Source organism: Rhinatrema bivittatum, chromosome 8, assembly GCF_901001135.1.
Source record: "Rhinatrema bivittatum chromosome 8, aRhiBiv1.1, whole genome shotgun sequence".
NCBI classification, from domain to species: domain Eukaryota; kingdom Metazoa; phylum Chordata; class Amphibia; order Gymnophiona; family Rhinatrematidae; genus Rhinatrema; species Rhinatrema bivittatum.
The window spans coordinates 40873507-40899008 of record NC_042622.1 but is presented as its reverse complement, the minus strand read 5'-3'; the positions used below and the strand labels follow the sequence as shown (position 1 = coordinate 40899008).

The 25502-nt window shown below is 46.2% G+C and overlaps 1 protein-coding gene across 5 annotated transcripts in view; it reads right to left on the bottom strand.

Annotated features, from left to right (window-relative positions):
- The window catches only part of LOC115098157 (ankyrin repeat domain-containing protein SOWAHA-like), a 108464-nt gene that overhangs the window by 62616 nt on the left and 20346 nt on the right, over positions 1 to 25502 (bottom strand). For 2 of the 5 annotated variants that reach the window (XM_029614533.1, XM_029614530.1), the window contains exons 6-8: positions 25009 to 25110; positions 24527 to 24538; positions 23051 to 23053 (exon numbers count right to left, since the gene is read on the bottom strand). In XM_029614533.1, coding sequence (XP_029470393.1) covers positions 23051 to 23053; positions 24527 to 24538; positions 25009 to 25110 — 117 coding nt within the window. Of the gene's footprint in view, positions 1 to 17743; positions 17747 to 19512; positions 19516 to 23050; positions 23054 to 24526; positions 24539 to 25008; positions 25111 to 25502 lie in introns of all 5 variants that reach the window. The other 3 variants (XM_029614531.1, XM_029614534.1, XM_029614532.1) reach the window with 3 other exon arrangements.

Genomic DNA, 25502 nt, shown 5'->3' with positions numbered 1-25502 from the left:
GATGCCAATATAAAGCTTTTTTTTTTTCTCTAAAACTATCTACTCTAAACCAAGGTACAGAACGCAGGGTTTTGCATCACCTCTATCTGCTGAAGACAGAGAAATACCGAAGTGATGCAAGTGGCACACCAGGTTAAGAGGCGGTGCCTTCAAAATGTTCTCTGTCTCCATCTGCTGGGAGGCAGGCAGAACCCAGGAGTCTGGACCGATCTGGATACATACAGGGAAACACACACACACACTCACTGGCTCTCCCTCACATATACACACACCTACAAACTCACACTCTCTCTCCCTCATACACACTGACATTCTCTCCCTCACATACACACCAGACTCTCACACATATAAGCTCTCCCCACACACACACACACTCATTGGCTCTCCCTCACACGAACACCACAGCCTCACACACTTAGATTCTTTCTCCCTTATACACTCAGTTCTCTCACACTCACTGACTCCCTCACATACACACACGCTCTCACACTCACTGGCTTTCTTTCCATCACATACACACCCAGGCTGCTCTCCCCTCACCCCACTCAACAGGCTCTCAAACTCCAGGGCTCCTCTAGCTGAGCAAGCTGGCGGCCTTGTTGGACCTTTTGTTCCTGTCACAGATAGGAAGGAAGATGCTAAAAGCCACACCCCTTTCTCTGCACATACATTTGGCCGGCAGGGTTTGGACTCTCTGCCGGCTCTCTACTTACAGGATGCATAGTCTTCTGCCAGCAGAGTTTCAGCTCCCTACTGGTTTGTTGATTCCGGGGTTCATCTTTTACAGCCAGCATGACTTGGGCTCCATGCCAGCCTGCTGCTCCTGAGGTGCTTCGTCATCTCTGTCCAGGCTGCAGCGCCAGTGCCTTCCACTTGGTGAACACCATCCCTACTGCCAAGGTCAGCACAGTGCCTCTTCTGTCACACTCCTGTGGTGCAGGTCAAATGTCAGCTGTTTGAACCGCTCAGGCTATGGAGGCCCCTGCAGGTCAAAACAGTTGACATTTGACCTGCACCATAAGAACAACAGAAGAGGCACCACGTCAACCTTGGCAGTTGGGATAGTGTTCACTTAGTGGAAGACAACACCGCTGGGCAGGATGTTTTCAGACTGGGTTGACTGCAGCTGGATTGGAGAGCTAAAATCTGAATACTTCCAGACATTTTGCCTTCCTTTGGGCTTCCAGACATTTCCTCAAATATCCAGACATTTGGCCCAAACAAAAAGGCACCAAAGGATTCAGACACAGGGCCCTCAGTTAATAGGGGATTTCAGTTCATTCATCACAAGCCTCATGGAGTAGTAGAGGGAAAAGTAAAAACAAACAAACAATAAAAAAACATCAAACCTCACATCTGAAGCTCTAAAATAAGAGTTTAAGAGAAAGTGAGTGAGGCACAGTCAGAATAAGAGTCCCTCAGGAATGATGAGGGGATGGAGGGGGCCTTGATTTTCTGTTAAGCAAGGCAATCAAAAAAATTCAATAAACTAAGCTGAGTGAAAAGTACCAAATAACATTCACATGCCATCAACTGCCCATTCTGACTCACTCTCCTTTTCTCCCTGCAGGTTTGGTAAGCCACATTGCAAGTTCTGGCTCTGCTGCTCTTGTTCTCTTTTACACAAGACTTTCTTTACCCCACTTCACACTTGCTACCCCTCCCTCAGCTCCTCTGCACAGATGGTATGTGGTTGATCTCTATCAGGCCGATACAGTACAGTGCGCTCCAATGGAGCGCACTGTTAGCCTGCTCTTGGACGCGCGTTTTCCCTTACCCCTTATTCAGTAAGGGGCGGAAAACGCGCGTCTAACCCGCGGCACCTAATAGCGCCCTCAACATGAAAATGCATGTTGATGGCCCTATTAGGTATGCGCGCGGGCAGTAAGTAAGATGTGCAGCCAAGCCGCACATTTTACTCTAAGAAATTAGCGCCTACCTTTGGGTAGGCGCTAGTTTCTGCCGGCACCGGGAAAGTGCACAGAAAAGCAGTAAAAACTGCTTTTCTGTGCACCCTCCGACTTAATATCATAGCGATATTAAGTCTGAGGTCCCGAAGGGTGTAAAAAGTCAAAAAAAAAAAAAAAAACCGAAAAAAATTTAAATTGGGCCAGCGGCTGTCGGGCCGAAAACCGGATGCTCAATTTTGCCGGCGTCTGGTTTCCGAGCCCATGGCTGTCAGCGGGCTCGAGAACCAACGCCGGCAAAATTGAGCGTTGGCTGTCAAACCCGCTGACAGACGCCGCTCCAGGTCAAAAGGAGGCGCTAGGGACGCGCTAGTGTCCCTAGCGCCTCCTTTTGCCCGTTTCTACTGCGCCACCTCATTTACATACTGAATTGCGCGCACCGGCGAGTGGCCAGTGCGCGCGCCGGGAGAGCGGGCATTCGTCCGCTCTCCCGCGTTTTTACTGAATCGGCCGTATGTAAGTAATTATTTCCTGCAATTTGAGCTGTTAATTGTGAAGCTGGAACCCGGCCTGGGAGAAGGGTACTAGTAGCTGTTAGATGAGTGACTGATGATGCTGGTATGACCCCCTCTCCCCCCTGCACCCCCCATATAAACCTCAAAAGTTAGCCTCAGCCAGAAGACCACCTTATTCATCACAATTTACACTCAAGCTGTGTGTGTAAACTCCTGGCCACTGCAGCATTCAAGGGTGCAATAAAGGTGGCAGAAGAACATGAGCTGAACAATGGATGGCAAAAAAATTGTGCTGATTTCTTTGCCCAAATCAGGAGCCCAAGAGGTGGTTTGGGCAGATATGAGGGCAAGGCACTTAGGCAGGCTTTCCATATCAGTAAGAGAGTAGCAATTGATTTATTGAGAGATACTTACAAACTATATTTCAGGTTCCAGATGGCACACAGCAAAGGGAAAGGGTTGGAAAACAGTCCCAGAGTTTCAGAAACCAATGAAGAGTTTAAAAAAAAAACCAAAAAACAAACAAACAGGTAAGAGGAAGAAAATAAGCCACACACAAAAAAAAACCCAAAAACCCAACAACACAAGAGCCACAGAATCATGCTTCATGAAATAAGAAAATGAGCCTAAAATCTGTTCCCCTCACGAACACCCCATTTCCTCAATACGTACTCCACATACCCACCAATACCCAAGCTGTCACTGTGTGCTAGAGCCACCACTGATCCATTAATTCGGTAGCTCCCAGTTCTTGATGTTCCCCCTGTGATGTTATCCATTTGATTGGCAATAAGGGACAGGGAGAGATGTGATGAAAGGCAGAGTGACTTCCTTGCCAGATCATTAATATGACACTAGATACCAGACCAGCAGAAAAGGTGCTGCTTGTGTTAATAAACCTGGTGAAAAACAGTTCAAAGAAATGAAGTGTGTCTCTCTCTCTCCAATTATATGGCACACATGCTCTTACACTCTGCATACAAACCTTTGGGAATGATCAGAGGGGTATTGTGAATGATTTTATTTATTTATTTTATTTAGATTTTTTATATACCGGCATTCATGAACAGGTCACATCATGCCGGTTTACATAGCAACAAGGGGTGCATTGAACAGTAGAACAAAACTGGTGCAAGGAGGATGCAGTTACAAAAAACCAGGGGTAGCATAACTGGGAGAGAGAAAAAAGAGGAACAAGGGGGAGAAAAAACTGTAAACTGTATGGGGATAAAATAAATAACTTAACGATTATTTACAGTACCAAATGGTAGATTTGTAGATGAAGGGTGGGTTAGTGGGCATTAAGAATCTTATTTTGTTATATTAATGTTTGAATGATTGGGGAAGCAGCTGTGTCTTGCCTACATGAGAGCAGAAATAGATATGAGTTATTTTTAATTATTTATTGTCTGATGTATATTATTTATTGCATACTTGATGTGTTATTTATATAAGGTATTGCTATTTATTGTATTATTGCCATGATTTCTGAACTGCTTTGGGCTGGATCTTTTCTAGAAATAACAAACAGCAATTCTGAGCAGAAAGGAAAATTGGTTTACCTGCTAATTTTCATTCCTGTAGGACCACTGCTCAGTCCAAACTCCTGGGTTTAGGCATCCCTGCCAGCAGATGGAGACAGAGAAAGTTTTATTGACACTGCTACATAATCCCTGGTGCCACCTGCAATTCCTCAGGATGGACCTGTACCCAAGCACAAAAAAAAACCAAAACAAACTTGTAAAAACATCCAACTTAACCAATTTAGAAAAACTTTCAACAAGTCTGTGTTCCATACCATGAAAAAATTGTAGAGCGGGCAGGTTCTGGGCTGATCTGTGGTACCACAGGATTGAAAATTAGCAGGTAAGAACCAATTTCCCTTTCCCTATATGTTCCCGGATCAGTCCAGACTCCTGGGATGTACCAAAGTCCCTATATGTAGGGTGGGACCTGGAGAGACCTGCTCGCAAGACACTCTCACCAATCAAGACCCCCAGATCCCCCACATCTAGATGATAGTGCCTTGCAAAGGTCTGCAGCGACTTCCAAGTGAAACCAACTGAACCTATGCCCATGAGGATGCATAGAGGGCACCCTCAAACCTTCAGGCACCCAACATCCCTTGAGAATGTATGTCGAAGCAATAGTCTCCTTGAGCCACTTTGCAATGGTAGCTTTGGAAGCCTGGGTACCTTTCTTCGAACTGCTCCATAAAATAAAGATGGTCAGACTTCCTAAAATCATTTGTTACCTTGAGATATCTCAACAAAGCCCTGCGGACATCCAAAAGCTTAAGTTCCCATGCATGAGGCATGGAAGAATCCAACTCCAGAAAAGCCGGAAGCTCCACTGTCTGATTCACATGAAAGGCCGTTACCACCTTTGGTAAAAACGAGGGTTCCGTCTGCAAGGACACGCCTCCGTCCGAAATCTGTAGGAACAGATCACAGAAAGACAAAGCCTGCAACTCAGATTCTCCTAGCTGAACAAATGGCCACCAGAAAAACAACCTTAAGGGTCAAGTCCTTAAGCGTTGCTCTCCGAATAGATTCAAAAGAAGCCTCACACAAACCTCTGAGAATAAGATTAAGATTCCAGGATGGCAAACTTCTCACCGGAGGGCACAAATTCTTAGCCCCCTGAAGAAATCGAACCACATCAGGATGAGAAGACAGTATGCAACCTTCTACTTTACCTCACAGGCAAGCAAGAGCTGCTACATGGACCCTAAGAGTTGAAAGCCAAGCCCTTGACCAAACCTTTCTGAAGAAAGGATAAAACCTGAGATACCGAAGACCGTAAGGCCTGCACTCTGTTAGCTATACACCAGGCCTCAAAAACTTTCCAGACCCGCACATACAACGACGAAGATGTCCTTCTAGCCTGAAGAAGAGTAGAAATGACAGGCTCTAATATCCTCTGCGCCTCAAAATGCCACCTCTCAAAAGCCAAGCTGCTAGACAAAAGCGATCAGCCTGGTCTGAAAATACGAAGAAGGCATACACTGCCAAGTTGACCAGATCTGCAAACCACGGCCAGCCTGGCCAGTCCGGGGCTACCAACACCACTTCGCCTGGGTGTCTCTCTATCCAATGCAACACCTTGCCTATCAGAGGCCATGGGGGGGGGGGGGGGGGAATATATTAAAGCAGAGCCTCCCGAGGCCAGGGTAGCACCAGAGCGTCGATTCCCTCGACCCCGTAATTCTTGTCTTAGACTGTAAAATCACGTTGCCTTCGCATTGAGACAAGTTGCCATTAGATCCGCATGGTGACAGCCCCACTTTTCTCGGATGAGCTGCATCGCTGTTTCGGACAGCTCCCACTCCCCTGGATCTAGTAAGCTGCAACTTAGAAAATCCACGTGGACGTTTTTGACCCCTGTGATGTGTGACGCTGCTATCTGGTAAAAAGTATTGTTCTGCCCAAAGGATTAGCTGCCGAGCCTCCTGGGCCACCGCTAGACTCTTGGTTCCTCCCTGCTGATTGATATAGGCTACGTTCATCGCATTGTCCAACAAGACCCTCACTGACCAGCCTCCAACCAAAGGCAGAAATGCAAGTAATACTAACCTCACTATCCTTGTCTCTAACTGATTGATAGACCAAGAGGCTTCCTCCACAGACCAAGTGCCCTGGGTCGACTGCCACAGCTCCCCAACCAGAGAGATTGGCATCAGCACTGAGAATTACCCAATCCGGGACCTCCAGATTGACACCATGAACTAGACTGAACATCAGCAGCCACCAAGACAGACTGTCCCGCGCATAACCCTTGAGAGCAAGGTCAGATGAAACTCCGAGAGTGGATTCCACTGCGCCAACAGTGCTCTCTGCAGGAGTCTCAGATGTGCAAAGCCCATGGTACCAGCTCCAGCACTGAAGCCATCAAGCCCAGGCCCTGTAAATAATCCCAGACTCTGGGAAATTGCAAACTCAACAAGCGCTGGACTTGACTCTGTAACTTGCAACCTCTCTCCTCCATCAGAAACACCTTGCCTTTCCACATGTCGAACTGCACTCCCAGATAGTCGAGAGTTTGAGACTGAATCAGGTGGCTCTTTGCTAAATTCACCACCCAGCCTAAAGATTCCAGAGTATTTATCACCTTCTGCACAGAAGTGCAACAACTGTCCTCTGACTTTGCCCTGATGAGCCAGTCGTCCAAGTAAGGGTGCACCAACACTCCCTCGCACCTTAATGCCGCTGCAACCACCACTATTACTTTGGTGAATGTATGTGGTGCAGTGGCCAACCCAAAAGAGAAAACATATATCTCCCCGTACTGGGTTCACTACAGGTATCCTATATTATAGAATTACACACAATGGGGCGGATTTTCAGAGCCCTGCTCGCCTAAATCCGCCCAAATCCGGGCGGATTTAGGCGAGCAGGGCTCTGAAAATCCGCCCCTAAGTAGATCCCATGCTACTAATGCCAGTAATAGCAATGGCTATACCCTAAGTCATCTTGATTAATAGTTTATGGCCCGGCGAGCAGGGCCTCTTGCTCGCCGGGACGCGACCTGGGGGCGGGTACGGAGGGCGCGGCCACGCCCCCGGGCCGCCCCAGGCCATAGCCACGCCCCCGTACCCGCCCCCAAAACGCTGCGACGACCGGGCCCGCCCCCGACACGCCCCCCTCGGAGAACCCCGGGACTTACGCGAGTCCCGGGGCTCTGCGCGCGCCGGTAGGCCTATGTAAAATAGGCTCACCGGCGCGCGCAGAGAAAATTTATTAGTTACAGGACAAAAGGTACCCTTAACAAGAATAGTTTGTACTCTTCCGTTCTCTCACCTTGGATTTAATATCAAGACAATTGTAAACCAATGTTGGTCAGTATTGCAAGATGATGGGGTGTTCCAGGAACCCCCAGTCTTTGCATTCAGAAAAAAGAGGTCTTTGAGAGATATGTTGACATCTACAGTATTACCAGGTGTAAGTGAAGATACAGAGGGGATAGGCCAGTATACTTGTGGAGGTTGTGCTGCGTGCCCATATGTACAGGAGACCAAATCCTTACAAATTCCATTGACAGGTAAAATATATTATTTGTCTAGACGTTTTGACTGTAAATCTAAACAAGTAATTTACTTGATTATGTGCCCCTGCAGATTATTCTATATAGGACAAACTAAGAGAAATATCAAGGTGAGAATATTGATCACCTTAGCAACATTCGTATAAAGAAGGAAAATGCGCCATTAGTTAATCATTGGCAAAAGAAGGGTCATAAAATAGAGGATTTGCGATTTTGTGTATTGTACCAAATGACTTTGAAGAGAGGTGGGAATATTTAAAAATTTTGACACAAAAAGAACAACGATTCATATATAGTTGGGGAACAGTGGAACCGGGGGGATTGAATCAAGATATAGAATGGAGCGCATTCATTTAATAAAAGGAGTATGTAATAGGGAGGTGAATGGTGCTCTAATAAAAAGTTACGTAGAAGACGCTAGATGACGTGGTTACGTGTAGACATTTAAAAGAGGCAGGGTAGTTTGAGTTTATGCGCAGCCGCGGCGTTTTTTCACCGGTAGAAGGAGAGGTATGTTGGAATCAGCAGTTGTCTATATTTGAGATGTGCGGGTAGTTGTGGTAAGTTTTGAGTGGGGATGTTGGTAGCCTCTTATTGAATTTTCACTGTGTTTTCTGTGTGAAATAGCGAGGTGGAGAAAGGTTGAAAGATGTTAATTCTCTGAACAGATGAAGCAGTACGGCTCGGGGAGCAGTAAAAAGTGATTTCAGGTTAGTAGACTGGTTTACCGGGGAGTGAATACTGAGTGCTTTTTGGGATCGGGTATGTGGTAGTTGTCTATTGTGCTCTTCTACCATATATTGTGTTTTGAAATAATACAGTGGAGAAGCGATGCAGAGATCAAGTAAATAAGTTGTCTGAAATAATGAGGAAATGGAAGATGATTGAGAATTGATCTAGCGAGTGGAAGAAAGGTGAGTGTGGTGACGCAAAAAATAGTGACTAGGAAAGTAGTTTGTTTTAAAATAGTTAAATTGTTGAAAATTATTGGATAACATAGGGAGTATGGGGTTAATTTATAAAGGTAAATGGTGAAGGTAAAATTGGAATCATTTATTATAATGGTTTGATTTCTATTCAAGATGTCTTTCATTATATTAGGATCGGCAATAAAAGTTTGATACATGAGGTGATTGGCGATACAGATTTGCTGAATGTTCTCCAGGAGTTTTCAAGCTTGAGTATAAGGCTAATCCCCTGAAGAAACCGAAGGGTGAAACAGGAGCTTCCTGTCGGGACAGCAATTGAAAGGGACGAAAAAGAATAATTGAGAGGACATGAAATAAAAGGCAAAAAAATTTTTGTGATGAAATAAAGGGAAAATATTTTGTGATGAACAAGTTTAGACCTGTATTGAAGTAATTTAATATCTGTGAAAAACATCTGTGATAAACAAGCCGAGATATATGATTGAAAACATGTAACTGGAGGGGAATGTTTACATTGTATTAATATCAACTGTATTTAATTGCATATTATGTATATGATGTTAAGGAGAGGTACATGTTGCTTAGATGAATGAATGAGAGGGTGAATGGTAATTTAGGGTGTGTTATGTATGTTTTTTTAATAAATATTGTAATAAAGTATTTAAATACATTTAATGTGGAAATACAGGTATATTGTGTATAATTCAACCCAAAAGAGAACCTGAAACTGGAAATGCTGTCCCAGCACCATAAACCACAGAAAACGCTAATGATCCGGGCGAATGGAAATATGCAGGTACGCCTCCCATCAGATCCAAAGAAGCCAGAAACTCTTCCTTGCGCACTGCTGCAATTACCGACCTCAGGGTCTCCATCCAGAATCTTGGGATCTTTGGCGCCGCATTTACCTGCTTCAAATCCAGAATTGGGCAGAAAGTGCCTTCCCTTCTTTGGAATGACAAAATAAATTAAATACAGTCTTTCACCCCAGGGAACTGGAATCACTGCCCCTAACCTCCGCAACCGATCTAATATTTTCTGTACCGCCTGACACTTTTCCAACGACCCGCAGGGGGAGACTAGAAACAGGTCGCTAATGGGCCGAGCAAATTCTAGCACGTAACCATCTTTTGTTACGCTGAGGACCTACTGATCTTGAGTGATCTTGGTCCACTCCCTGTAAAACTGTGCTAGATAACCCCCTATACAGGGAACGGTGGAGTGGACTGGCCTCGCATCATTGTGAAGATTTAGTCCCTGTAGCTCCACCTCCTGTAGAAGCTCTGAAGGGACTCCGGCCTCCTTGAAAGGAGTGCCACCAGGACTACCTCGAAGAGCGAATTGTTTCTGCAAAGCTGGGGCCCTTCTCGCAGGACAAGACTTCCTAAAATCCGGAAAACGCGACTCATATGTGTGCCTGTGACCAACATGAAAACAGCAAGTGACTCAAAATCCTCTGCTATCTTAACCTTTCTGGTTAGGTGAACTTTGAATGCCCTGAGCCTAACCTGGAGGAATTCCCAGGACACCTGGACAGCAGTTGAAGCTGGCGAGAGTTTGTGATGCCTAATTATAAGGTCACAAGAGCAGAAGGTAACGGTTAGAACCTCAGGCTAGAATGTCATTACAGGGGCAACTGTTACAGGGGCATCTGTAAACACAGCACAAAGCCTAAGATACAACGATTTCCCTGAGCAGCAAGATTTTAACAGAACAAAGGATTATCTAAAGAGTGATGGTAAATGGGCCCCAATTTGGAGAACTGGTCAGGGTAACTTAGGGATAATTTATCATGACAACCTATGTAAATGATACTCCAAGTGGTCACACAACTTCAGAATTTCTGACCTAGTACTGTATTGTATTTTACCTATAAAAGAAGGATCAGTTCATATATACGACGAGATGCTGGTGGTCAGTTTGTCAGAGAACGGACATCCAGCATCTCCCAAGAATACTTATATTGCTCAATAAAAAATTATACTTTTTACAAAATCTAAGTGTTCTTGTGTCCATGGAGAAGCCTCATAAGCGTGTTTGGCCCATAACACGACAGAGACTGAAACAAATGCCTGCCCTTAGGCTTGCCCTCTGGCAACTTATGCACCTTATTCTTTCCAAGAGCTTTCATCAATTGCTCCAGGTCCTCTCCAAACAAAAGGCATCCCTTAAAGGGCAGAGACCCCAACTGGAACTTAAGACGACACATCTGCCAACCAATTATGCAGCCATAACAGCCATCTGGCTGACACTATGGAACCCATAATGCGCGACGAAGTCCACACCAAGTCACACAAGGCATCCGCAATGTAAGCCACTGTTGCCTCTAAGCGTTCAGCCTTGTCAGCCTCGAAACCTGACTTCACCTGCCCATCCTAAAGTTGCTGCACCCAATGCAGACAAGCCCTTTGCATGAAACTGGAGTAACTGTCCAGGACCGCCCTCCAGCCTAAAGTAAGCGACGGCTCTGTGCTCGGCCTTTCCGACCCTCGCTGCCCCCCGCTCCAGACGCAGCCGCACCCGCGCGACCGGCACCGACCCATCGGGGTCAGGGTGCCCTCCGACCGCCCGGCACACCGAAAACTGAGCCCGGCGAAAGCTCGAGGCCTACCGCGCCGTCGGAGCCCGCCCACAGCGACATCATCTGTCCAGGACCGCCCTCCAACCTAAAGTAAGCGACGGCACCTGGCGTCGCGCGCCTAAGGAGCGCGACCAAGGGGCCTGCCCCTTGGTGTGCCCCTTTGTGCCTCCCAGGTGCTATTCCCCTTACCCTCCCTCTCCATGACCTCCCTTATCCCTTTCCTGCTCCTGGTACCACTCAAACCTACCTAACGCATTCCTCTTGTGATACAAACAATAATCCGAACCCAACACATGCCTCCCAGCGCAATGGCAGTGTACCCTATCCCCCGTATTCACCACACCTTCCCCAGACAGCATCCCCCCCCCGCACTTACACCCTTTCACCCTTGTGCAAATCCCTAATCCCTATCCTTATATCCCCTCTAACACAATTTCTAGGCCTCACCACTCTCTCCCTAATACTATTCAACGCTCAATCACTGTCCAAAAAAATGCCCATACTCAATGACATCCTGACTGACTGCAAACCAGACATATGTGCAGTCACCGAAACATGGCTTAAAGACTCCGACTTTGTACTCCTAAACCAACTACCCACCTCCTCGTATGAAATTTTCTCCATACCCAGACAAAAAAAAAAAAAAAAAAAAAAAAAAAAAAAAGAGGTGGCGGGATCCTCCTCGCTACGAAGAAAGACCTACATCTTAAACATCTACATATAGTCCCCCCTCCCAAACTTGAAATAGGCTTATTCAAATCCCCTAAATTACAAGTTTGTTTAATCTACTCCCCACCTTCCTTGCTGGAATCCAACCCATCACTCCTCATTGAGTTCATTGCTGATAACATAAACTTTGACTTCCCGTCCATCATCCTTGGAGACTTTAATATCCACGTTGACGCCCAACCCCGCTCATGTGACTCTCTCAACTCCCTCCAGGCAATAGGATTTCAACAAATCATTGCATCACCCACCCATAAAGCGGGACACACCCTAGACCTAATATTCATCAATACTGGCCTTCACCCCACCACCACTCCCATCTGTTCACCAGTCCCCTGGTCAGACCATTTCCTCATCGAAACCCAGCTCTCTATCAGCACCACACCCTCTAAGAATACACCACATAGCTCCACAATAATTTTCAGAAAGACCTGCCCTAATGATGAGCTTATCTCAGCCCTAGCAACATCCCTACCCAAACTAGTCTGTAGCACCCCAGAATCTGCCCTTGACTCTTGGAACAGTATCACCTTAGAAATTGCTAATAATCTATGCCCAATATCCAAACGCATTCTAAATACAGATCCAAAGCACACAAACCCATGGTATACCCCAGAACTAAAAACCCTAAAAAATAAACTCAGACTGAAAGAGATAATTTGGCGTAAGAACCCCACCCTGCAACATTCCTCCAACTACAAATCAGCTCTCCACTGCTATAGAATCACCACTCTCAAACACAAACGTGACTTCTATGCATCAAAAATCCACGATTACCTGTACAACCCCAAAGCCCTATTCTCTTACGTCGCAAGCCTCACCAAACCCACCACTCCCACGATACCAGACTCTGAAGCCCATGACAAATGTGAAGAATTGGCACAATACTTCAGCAGCAAAGTACTGAACTTACTCTCCAGATTCACTAACCCCACACCCCCCCCTCGCCATGCTAGCCCTCCCACAGCATCTTTGAGCACCCTAGAACCCACCTCCGCCAAAGAAGTTGAGATTATCCTAAAAAAGCTCAAACCCACCTCCCCACCCCTCAGACACAATCCCTACGAAAGCACTCCACGAAAGCACTCCTCTCTGTCCCTAAGTCCATAGCCAGAGCAATAGCCAACATCATTAACTGCTCCCTATATTCAGGCATTGTCCCCGATACACTTAAGCAGGCAGTTGTTAAACCCCTCCTTAAGAAACCTTCACTAGACCCGAAAGACCCTGCCAACTACCGCCCCATCTCAAACCTCCCACTCATAGCCAAAATAATGGAAAGGGTTGTCAACACACAACTCACGGACTATCTTGAAGACCACAAGATCTTTCACAACTCACAATTTGGATTCCGCAAACATTTTAACACTGAATCCCTCCTACTCACTCTCTCCGACCACCTCCTCAGAGGAATGGACCAAGGGAACAGTTACCTTCTTGCCCTCCTCGATATATCTGCGGCATTTGACACCATTTGCAACAACCACTTGCTCACCCTCCTAAAAAACATTGGCATATCAGGCAGCGCCCTCCTATGGTTCACTTCCTACCTCTCAAACAGAAAATTTTCTGTAAAGATAGGTAACGCCCTATCTGTCCATCACTCTCTCCCGCAAGGTGTTCCACAGGGTTCCTCCCTCTCATCCACACTTTTTAACATATACCTCACCCCCTCTGCCACTCTCGGACCTCAAACTAAAATTCTACCTATATGCCGATGATGTTCAAATCATCATACCGATTCACTTCACTATCTCCGACACCCTAAAGCACTGGGATACCTGCCTCACATCGATCAACTCCCTCCTCACCAACCTCCACCTAGCATTAAATACCAGTAAAACTGAACTTCTGTATATCACACACCACGCCACCCCCAAACCAGCCTTTGCACTTGACCCCGCATTTAAGACCATCTCCGCACAACCAGCTGTAAGAGATCTTGGAGTATGCCTTGACCAGCATCTAAACTTGAAGAATCACATCAGCATGATCCTAAAGGAAGGCTTCTTTAAACTCAACATCCTAAAAAAACTCAAACCCCTACTTCACTCCCATGATTTCCGTACAGTGAGATTCAAACCATCCTCACATCTAAGCTAGACTACTGCAACTCATTATTCCTGGGACTCCCTTACTCTACCATAAAACCCCTCCAAATGCTCCAAAACTCCATGGCAAGAATCATAACAAACACCCGGAAAACAGACCATATCACCCCCATCCTCAAAGACCTTCACTGGCTCCCCATCCCATCCCGTATCTTATATAAAAACACTCACTATCATCCACAAATCCATACACTCTCATCACTCTGACTGGCTTGACCTCCCCTTCAATGCTGCACACCCCAACCGACCCACGAGATCCATCAACAACGGATCCCTTCACATACCCTCCCTAAAAAAGCACACCTTGCTTCCACAAGAGAACGGGCCCTCACAATTGCTGGCCCTTCACATTGGAATTCCCTGCCTTCTTTTCTACATCTCGAACCATGCAATTTTAAATTCAGAAAGAAACTCAAAACATGGCTTTTCAAACAGGCCTTCCCAGATTAATCAGTCGCCCCTCCTCAATATAACCTACCGAACAGCCCTTTCCCTAATCCTCTAGCCAAACTCCTCTGTATTTTATACCTTAATTACTTATGCATATTACTACATTATCCTTTTACATACTTCTGTATAAATCTAATATACACTACTCTCAAATGTATATAGTCACAGTCTATAGCTTTCTCTTATGTATTAGCTAGATCGTTATTTATGTATAACTCCAGTATTCGCTACCTTTCATTTGTACATAGCCACAATCAATACTTTTCTCTATTGTACTAGCAACAATCTTTATCAATTCTTCTACTCCATGTGCAACTTGAACAGCCCTATAATGATGCATTCCTTGGTTCACAGTGTTAAGAAGTTTATTTATCTGCTGTTACACTATCCTGCCATACTGCTCCTATTTGTAACCCTCCCTGTTTACCACTCCTGTTATATGTACTTTCAAACATTTTGTTACAATGTAAACCGGCATGATGTACCAACTAATGCCGGTATAGAAAAAGTTTTAAATAAATAAATAAATAAACAAACTGGCCGCCCACAAGCTCAGAGAAGACACCTCAAAAGTCCTCTTGAAGTGAACCTCCAGCTTTCGGTCCTGCACATCTTTCAACACCACGGAACCGTAATCGGGGATAGTAGTCTTCTTTGTGACTGCCGATACTGCAGCATCCACCTTTGGAAGGGCAAACAGCTCCAATGTCTGTTCAGGCAAAAGATAAAGCTTCGCCATCACCCTCCTCACTCTTAAGTCTGCGTCAGAGCTCCCCACTCCCTATCCACCAATTTCTTCACTGACTTATGATAGGGGAAGACTCTTGTCGGACCCCTAAGCCCATCCAGTCCAGGTCTGCCTCTTCCATGTCCATGCTTTCCTGGGGAATCTTCAGCCCAAGCTCCTCTAGTACCCGAGGAATCAAAGGTCCTAATTCCTCCCTACGGAATAATTGGATTACCTTGGGGTCATCCCCCTCAGAATTCGGAAATTTTTCCAGATCGACCCCCGGAACCATACCAATTGCGACTGGATCCCCCGGTCCTGCATCATCAAAACCACCGGATCTCCGGGAGTGCCCTCCAACGTGATGGGCTCATTCGAGTCCCCGCTATCCGGAGCAGGACCCAGTAAGCGCTGAACCATGGAAGGCCTCTGTTTCTGGGACTGCTCAGGTCTAGAACCCAAGCCCAGACTCACTGTACGAAAAGGCAGAGTCCCCAGCCCTGCCTGCTGCGCTAAATACGCTTCATGGAGAAGCAAAACAAAATCAGCTGAAAAGGAGCAGAAATCTAATGGGAACCATCAATAAAAGAACAAGACACTGGTAGCTCTGAGGCCAAGTCCTTCTCTGCCCTTCCTTGCTCTTCCCCAGAGTTCGCGTAGACAGGGGAAATCCCCCCCGCCTCCTCCAGAGCTGCATGGTAATCCAAACTGGCCACCATTCCCATGCCAACGGAGGAGGCCGACCTGCTGCAAATCCCGGTGCACAGGAAGAGCTACCATGAGAGAGCCAGAACGCCGCCTACAATGTGTTGCCTCCATTGGTTCCCTTCGACGGCCCTTCTCCCCCGGAAACACACGTAGCACAGAGTCCCAAGCGGCTCAAGTGCGCCGGCGCCGCGCACCATAACACCACGGCAGGAAAATCCCTACGCTGATTCTGAAAAAAGTCAGGAGAGGCAAAAGAAGCCCTTCTCCACTTACTGCTGCCTACAGAGACAGCTGTTCCTTTCCTCAGCTCCTCTAGTTCCTGCTTTCTCTCTCTCTCTTTTTTTTTTTGTTTACCTTTAACACAACTCCCTCAGCATGGAAAACCAAGCTGTCCAGCACTACAGGAGGATCAGCCAGCTTCAAAAAGAGGAACACTGATAAAACCCGGCTGCCCTGAGCCTAGAACTGCCTGAGCAGCCTCAAGAAAGGGAGGGATCTGGACCACCAGATTTACACCCCACAGATCTACAGAGCAAGCGTACAAAAAAAAAAAAAAAAGTCACTGACCCCCAACCCTTCCACCTCAACTAGGCAGGGAAGGATCCATCAGGACCAAAAGACCCCCTGGGAGGAAGGCTCAGAAAACTAAAATATTCTCCAGACTATAGAACTGCAGGTCTTGCACCATTACCATCTGCTGGAGACAGAGAAATTCAGGTCAATACTGAGAAACTGCATGTGGTACAAAGGATTATGTAGCAGTGTCAGTAAAACTGTCTCCATCTGCTGGCAGGGATGCATAAACCCAGGAGTTTTAACTGATCTGGGTATGCACAGGGAATGGAAGGCAGTTCCAGGTGTTCCATGAGGGATGGTTAGTAGGACAATAAAAAAACATCAGAGCAAGATAGAGAGTTTGGTATTGTGATAAGAAGAGGAAAAAAAAAAGTGCAATGTCATGGGGAGCGACAAGGGATTGGGAAGAATTCCATAACTGTAATAAAGGCAAATCTGTCAAAAGGGAGGAACATCATCCCTCTGCAGTGGTGGCTGCTCTCGTTCCCGTGTTGTTGGTTTATAGACACTGAATCAAAGGTCAGCGTGTTAGAATGGTTACAACAGCTGTTCATCCACTTGTCTTTGATGCTAGTTAGTGCCAGCAGGATACAAGATTTGCGATATATATATATATATATATATATATGGAGGCTGAAGCAAGAACATTATCACCACTGAACCAAAATCAGCAGACCTGCAAGTGCCCAAACAGCCCAGAAAGATGAGAAGTCACTGTCTGAACCAAGTGTACCCTGACTCTCAAAGTACTTTAGCAGTCCTAAAAAGCAAAAGGAAGGTTGGTTCTTACTTGCTAATTTTCGTTCCTGTAATACCACAGATCAGTCCAGACAAGTGGGTTTTGCATCCCTACCAGCAGATGGAAGCAGAGAATAAAAATTTTGAGGCACTGTTACATATCGAAAAGTGCCACCTACAGTCCCTCAGTAATGACCTATACCCAAGCCAAACCATAGATACTAATCCCCTTTCCAGGGCAAACAGGAAACTCAGGGTTGGAACACCTTGAACTGGAGCTTCTCATAAGTCCATATAAAACAAAAACAAACAAAACTCTAAAAACTCTCAACATATTTACAATATTTCTGAAATAAGGTTTACCAAACTACCAGGAAATTCATTCTTTCTGCAGTGAAGGGGTGGGTCTCTGGACTGATCTGCGGTATTACAGGAATGAAAATTAGCAGGTAAGAACCAAAATTTTCCTTTGTTCATACCCAGATCAGTACAGACAAATGGGATGTATTCAAGCACCCCTAGATTGGGCGGGAACCCGAAAGACCTGCGTGCAGAACACTCACCAAAAGTTGCATCTTCTTGTGCCCGAACGTCCAATCAGTAATGCATGGTAAAAGTACGAAGCGAGGACACCAACTGACACACTGCCCAAGAAGCTACCTGCGCCCCTGTAGAATGCTCTCTTAATCCTACTGGAATTTTGTGACCCTTACAAATGTAAGTAGAGCAAACAAACTCCTTCAGCCACTGAGGTATCATGGCTTTAGAAGCTTTAATCTCCTTTCTTTGCACCAAACACAAAAAGGTGACCCAATCGCCGAAAACTGTTAGTGACCTTCAAATACCGCAACAGAGTCCAGTGCACATCCAAAAGATGCAGCTCTCTATCCTGTAGGAAGTCCCTAGACCACTCCAGAAAGGCCGGAAGCTCTACTGTCTGATTGATATGAAAGGAGGAAACCACCTTCGGTAAAAAGGATGGACTGTTCACAATGTCACCCTGTTAGAAATACGCAAAAAGGGATCCCTGCAAGACAGCGCTTGATGCTCCGAAATCCATCTGGCTGAAAATATGACCACCAGAAAAACTGTCTTCAACGTCAGGTCCTTCAAAGACACTCCCCTTAAAAGTTCAAAAGGGGCCCCACTGAGTACTCAAATAACTAAGATGAGATTCTAATACGGGCATAACCTCCGAATCGGAAGACTCATAACTCCCATCAGGAACTGAACTACATCAGGATGAGAGGCAGATGACCTCCCCCACAGCTTGCCCCTAAGGGAACATGGAGTGAGCTATAGACTAGACCCTTAGACAACTCCTGATGCAAAAAGGCCAAAATATGCAGAACGTCCATGGTCAGGGGACCCAGTCGCTGTTGAAGACACCAAGACTCAAAAGCTTTCTAGACCCTATCGTACGCCAGAGAAGTCAAGGGCCTTCTAGCTTGGAGTAAAGTGGAAATAATTGGTTTTGAATATTCCTTCAGGTGCAACCACCGCCTCACAATCCAAGCCGTGAAACAAAAGCGATTTTCCCGATCTGAAAATATAGGACCCTGCTGAAGCAATCCTGGCAAGTGAGCTAACATGAGGGATCCCTCTATTGCAAGATGCACTAGATTCACGAACCATGGTCATCATGGCCACTACGGCGCCATCAGCACCACCCTTCCCTGGGTGCGCCTCTATGCGCCGCAAAACTCGACAGTCAAGTGGCCACCGACACACTAGAGCATTCAGACCCTCTGAGCTGACTTCCCTTCTGTGACTGAAAAACCTTGCCACTTTTGCATTGGCACACATGGCCATGAGATCCAACTAGGGAAAACCCCACCTGTTACAGATGCGATCCCAGGCTTCCGGGGACAATTCCCATTTCCCCGGATCTAGTTGCCTACTGAGGAAATCCGCTTGTACAAATGACCACTCCTGCGATGCGAGAAGCCGCTATTCCCTTGAGGTGGCATTCTGCTCAAGCAAACAGCTGCTGAGCATCCAAACGATTGATGTACGCCACCATTGTCGCATTGTCCGAGAACATGCGAATCATCCGACCTTTGATTCAGGGTAGGAAGGCCTCCAGGGCCTGGCAGATCACCCTCGTCTCCAGTCAATTGATAGACTAGAACATCTCCACTGTTGACCAAAGACTTTGGGCAGACTGCCCCAGGCACACCCTTGAGGCTGGCTTCCTTGGTCACTACCACTACCACCCAGTCCGGAGCCTCCAGACCCACCTCCTTTTCCAGGTTGCGATGCGAGAGCTACCACATGAGACTGGACCTGGATTTCCCTAGAAGAGGCAAAGGCAGATGATATCCTCTGACAACAGAGCCTTCTGCAAAGGTCGCATGTGCACAAAGGCCCATGGAACCAAACCCAACGTGGAAGCCATGGAGCCTAGGACCTGCAAATAATCCCAGACTATTGGTACTGACAGACATAACAAGCGTGTCACCTGCGCTTGTAACTTCCGACAATCTTCCGCAGTTAGGAACACCCTGCCTGTCTGGGTATTGAATTATGCCCCCAGATACTCCAATGACTGGGTCAGAACTAGGTGACTCTTCGCTACATTTATCACCCAACCCAGCGAATTCAAGGTGTCCATAACTCGCTGAATGGATCGAACACACTCTTCCTCCATTTTTACCCAAATGAGCCAATCATCCAGATACAGATGGACCAAAATCCTTTCTTGCTGCAAAAGCTGTTGCCACCACCACCACCACCTTCGTGAAGGTTTGGGGCATTGTGACCAAATCAAAGGGAAGAGCCCGGAACTGAAAACTGCTGGTGCGGAGTCACAACCCAGGTGTCTGGACTGATCCGGGTACGTACAGGGAACTGAAAATGCTGTCCAAGACCATGAACCGAAGAAACATCTGATGGTCCTTTCACATGAGAATATGGAGGTAAGCCTCTGTCAGGTCCAACAACGCCAAGAATTCTCCTCTACGGACTGCTGCTTTAACTGTGCACAATGTCTCCATATGAAAACACGGAACCTGCAAGGCTACGTTCTTCTTTTGCAAATCTAGAATGCTTCATTGTGCTGACTTTCCTTCTCTGGTCCCCTGACCGGCAACATCCCTGGAGGATCTGCGAAAAGGACTGCTGTCATCCCAAAGATTGCTTTGATCCTAAGACTGAAGAAGTTTTGCTTGACCGGAACCATCGCGAATCCCGAAAAAGGGATGGGAAAACCTTCTTGCTGCACCTCTTATTCTCATGTAATCTGTTCCCTTTTGACTCCCCCACAGTCTTCATCAACTGATCCAAATCTTCCCCAAACAGGAGTTTCCCTTTAAAGGGAACATTGCACAACTGGGACTTGGACCACATAGCAGCTGACCAATTGCGCAACTACAAAAGCCTGTGGGCTGCCACCGCTGAGACCATACTCCTGGCCGAAGTGCGCACCAAGTCATACAGCGCATCTGACACATACACCACCCTAGCCTCCAGACGCGCAGACTGCATGGGACTGAAAGACCCAGTTGGAGGCCTGTTCCTGTGCTTTCTGAACCCAGCACAAACAGGCGCTCTGCATTATACTGCCATAAATAGCGGCATGGAGACTCAAGGTGGCAACTTCAAATATCTCCAATTTGCAGTCCTGCACATCCTTCAGAGAAGCTGAACCCGCCACTGGGATGGTCGTCTTTTTGGTAACCCCTGAAACTGCAGCATCCACTTTAGGCACCTTTAGGAGCTCCAAGGTCTCTTCCAGCAACGGGTAAAGCTTAAACATAGCCCTGCCGACCTTCAGGCTCGCCTCTGGGAAGTCCCATTCCCGATTCACCAGCTTCTGAATTTTCTTAGGCAAGGGAAAGGCACTAGGAAGACCACACAGCCCATCCAGGACCGGATTCACCCCTTCATTATCAGACTCTTCCTGAGCCAACTTAACTCCTAGTTCCTCCAACACCTGGAGAATGAGGGGACGCAGCTCCTCCTCAACAGACAAACCATCCGAGGGTTATCCCCATCCATCACTGGTATCTCATCCAGATCAGGGTCATCCTTATTAACATCAGGATCCACATTCGGAGCCACATCTGTGACCACATCTGGGTCTGCAGGATCCTCCTGCAGATCATCAGAATCGTCCAAATCCCTGGTATTTGCCTCTGTTCCTGCACGACTCAGGCCCAGGCATTGTAGGAGGTCTCCAGAGCCTCCTGAAGACACCTCCTTTGGTCTTTTAGAAGAGTGACCTGGCTGCCTCTCTCTGGGCCGCTTCCCCCCTCGCCAGGAAGGCCTTGTACAGGAGAAGGAAAAATTCCTGAGAAAATTTCTCCAGATCCTCGGCCCCCGGACTAAGCAGGTTCTTATCAGACTCTCCTCCCCCCTCCTTGGCACCCTGGTCCACAGGCAAAAAGAGGAGGGAAATCCCTGGGCTCCCTGGGAGGTCAAGGTCCCCTGCCCGCAATCCCTCGCAGGCACGGCTGCACCCTGTGTTCCTCCCGTGACTGCAGCCATGGCCCCTGAAGACCTGAGGGACCTTCTATTGACTGATCTCTGAGGTTCCCTCTTCCCCAGAAGCACAGTCTTTATGGAGGGAGCATGCATTGAGTCTTGCGGACCAGAGACAGAACGCTTTGCATACCGCCACGTGTGGTTTTGGCGCCATTATCCATGCGGCCGCTGAAAGAAAAAAATTTTCGGGTTGAGTGCCACTAAAGAGAAAAACAAGCCACACACGTGGTTCAGGCGCTGAGCCAAACCAGCCCTAGCAGCGCATGGCAACCCTCCTTCTTTCTGCTGGATCACGAAAGGCAAGGGCAGTTCTCTCTCTCTCCCCTCCTGCTGGCAGCGACAGCTCCCGCTGCCCAAAGCGTTCCGACCACTGTGCTGCCCAGATTGAAGTTCCTGCCTTCAGATAAATCGCTTTGCTAAATTTTGTTTTTTTAAACTTAACACAATCTTAAAAAGAACAGGGTTACTTCCCTTGAAGAAGACAGTGGCTGGCAGGAAGAGACTTCAGAGGCAACGAGGGAGCCAGTCCCCTAGTTATCAGGGCCTCTGGAACACAGCAGGCTATAGCCAGACAGAGGTTTCCAACCCCCTGGTTGCCGGCTCCAACTGAGGGATGGTCCACAAAAGGAACCTAACACCTCAGGGAGCCTCAGTCCCTGAACTTCCCAAAAATCTTAGTCTTTTTTTTTTTTTTTTTTGGCAAATTGTAGGTTTGCACCTCTTCCATCTGCTGGCGACAGAGAAATACTGAGGGACTGCAGCTGGCACTCTCTGATATGTAGCAGTGCCTTCAAGTTTTTGTTCTCTGCCTCCATCTGCTGGTAAGGATGCCAAACCCACTTATCTGAACTGATCTGGGTATGAACAGTAACTTTACATACAATCAGCTGTAATACATTTTGAAAAAGAATCAACACTTTCAGTTCTCAAATTTTGCCAGCTGTGATATCCTTCATGGACCAGCCACTCCTCGTTAGCTCTTTATGGAAGGGCTACTATGATGGAGCAGAGCCCTTTCAAATGAGGGGTTCAGGGCAATTATCCCTGTTCACCCTTGCTCCCCCATTCCCCAACCAAAGACAGCCCAGGATACAATCTTAATCACAAGTACTATACTTTCTTCCTAACAGAATCTAGAAAGAACTGAGGTCATTTCAAACCCATAACACAAACATCATATCCTCTTCCACCTCCTTCCCACTCTGCTCATACACATTTTCTAGAAACTGAGCAGCATTTGTTCTGTTTTATAAAGAACTGCCCCAATATTCATCTTTGCTATTCAACACTTTCTTTACCATTACTTGGATAGATACCCTCCCCATCCAAAAAGAAACCATAAAACAAAACAAACACAAAAAAAAAAAAAAAAAAAGGAATCAGGGCACCTTCTGACTAATGATTTGCAAAAAGATATCTAGTAATACAGCATCCCAGCATCATGCAGCACTAACAGAATCAAACACTTTCTGTACTACTAGCTGGGAAGCAAGGGATTCACAATGCCAATTCTGCTACATCACACTGATAAAGAAAACTGGTTAAAGTGCTTACCCCCTAAATCAGCCACAGCACCAGAAGCAAGGTCACCAAAAGAGAAAGAAGAGAGAGAAATCAACCACACAGATTTTGAATACCACCTAGAAAACAGATGGACATATATGCCAGCCTCACGATAACTCAGTTAAAGCAGGAGCCCTAGGATTTGGAAGTACATGCATGGGGACTGTACAATTGTGCGCTGCATGCATTCATATTCTAGAAACTAAGAATCAGACATTCAAAGCGTTTGCCTGGATAACTTTTGGAGTTGGCTGAACAAAGTGCGGCATTTACAAAAACTTCCCCAGTTAAATTTTAGTTGGACAAGTAAATACTCTGCTATAATTTGGCTGAGGTTTTCCATGGGCATGGCTAAAAGTGTATCTGGCATTTAGTATTAATGTATTCACATCCATTCCCAGTCAGAACTCAGTACTGAATAGTGATTGGCTTCTTCTGTCAGGGGGTGTTGAACATGGATTGATACCTTCGTTGACAAAAACCCAGCAGTAAAGTAAAAGAATTAAATACTACTGCCAACTCTACCCGCACTTAGCATTCAGCCTCTCCTCCTATCACTCTGCTTTGGGGACACTTATGGGGGTTCATGGAAGCTGCGACAAATTTATTTATTTATTTAATTATTTTTATTTTTTCTATACCGATGTTCCTGTATACAATACATATCGCACCGGTTTACATGGAACTGAACTGTCGCCTCAGGGGCGGAATACATTATAACATGTTGACATAGAACTTAAGGGAGAACGTTAATGAACAAGGTATACTGAGGCAGGGTGAAAAAACTATGTACATTCTGGGTTTGAGAAGGTGATACTGGGTACACCGTCATAAAGAGAATATAAAGTGATGTAGATAGAGGATGACTCTTCAACAAGTTTTAGCTTTCCGGAAAAGCACTGGTGATACAGGGAGCGAGGTCGTAAAGAAAATGTAAAGAGGTGAAAGTGATGTGGGTGTTGACTGTAAGGTAAGAGATGGGTGGCGGGGAAATTGAGGCTGTTTGGCTGACAATTTTTAAAAATGCTGAGAGGCAGAAGGGAGGATGGGCTGCTGCTCAGCTGCTAGGTTTGTTTGTTTTTAATATTCACTAAGCCGGTTAGCAGCAAAGTTAGCTGGGTAAGTCTAGCCAAATATACTCAACAGAACACGTATCCGGATAAGTTCTGCTGAATATTTGGCTCATGTTATCCCGGTAACTTTATCCAGATATCTTCTCCATTCACAGGCTAACTGAATATTGACCTTTAACTATATTTTGACCATTTCATGAGTCAGTATATCCACTTCTCTAGCACTATTGCTAACTAACTATCTGAGGCTCAGGGATCTGTTATTTAATGCTATATAAGGGGTGCATAGTAGAACCTTCTATGTTGTAAAGAATGTAATATGCTGGGTGACAGAAGCCAAAAGCCAGAGCTCCTGAGCACTCAAAATGAGTATAAGCAAAACACCTCTACTCACCGAGGTGAAATCCTGCTCTCCAGGGAGAAGACAAACAGCGAGAGAGAGAACAAACAAAGAGAGAGCATTAGGAAGCAATTCTATAGGAAATAAAAATCTTCAATGACTGTGCTGCCCCTAGAGACTGAGATGCATCCACATTACCCATCCAAACTCACTCTAATCAACAAGGACACTGCTTGCTTAACAGAGCGACCTGCCATTCAGAAAGGCAGAAATTATTAGTTGTAGGCATTTATTGTGTTATTTTGTCAAAATGTTTTTATGCTGTTGTACACTGCCTTGGGCAGGGCTACCTGAAAGCAGTTTATACATTCTGAAATCAAATTAAATTCCTCTGGAGTTTGGCAGATGAAACCAAATGGCTCAGTGTTTTTAAGGTTGCTAGTGGATTTCTACCACACAGATATGTCGCAGTGCCATGGAAGGCGACTTTCCATGCATCAATGTGTGGATAACGTGAAGGCCAGATCTGCACTTGCCTTTTTCAATGCCAGAGAAGGTTCTTGCTTGAGGAGGTGACTGAGGGTTGGGACATTGCCACTAGCCGCTCCCTGGAGCCACTCTTTTTCAATGGGATCTAGCTGGGAGAGAAAACAAAACGAACATCTTCATAATACTCATGTGAAGGGGAAGAGAAGGACACAGACATTTCACTGTTACAATGACACAGCAAGGGAGAAAAGGAAAATTGGTTCTTACCTGCTCATTTTCGTTCCTGTAGTACCACAGATCAGTCCATGACAGCTGGGTTTTGCCTCCCCTCCACCAGATGGAGACAGAGAAGTTTTTACGGACTCCGTCCTATACCCCCTGAGGTGCCACCTAGAGTCTGTCAGTATTACACTGTACCCAAGCAAAAAACCAATCAACCATAACCTCAACAACAACAACAACAACAACAACCACCTCCCCCTGAAGAGCAGAGGATACGAAAAACCTGAAACTCAATAAATGCATAAATTTATGCCCAGAA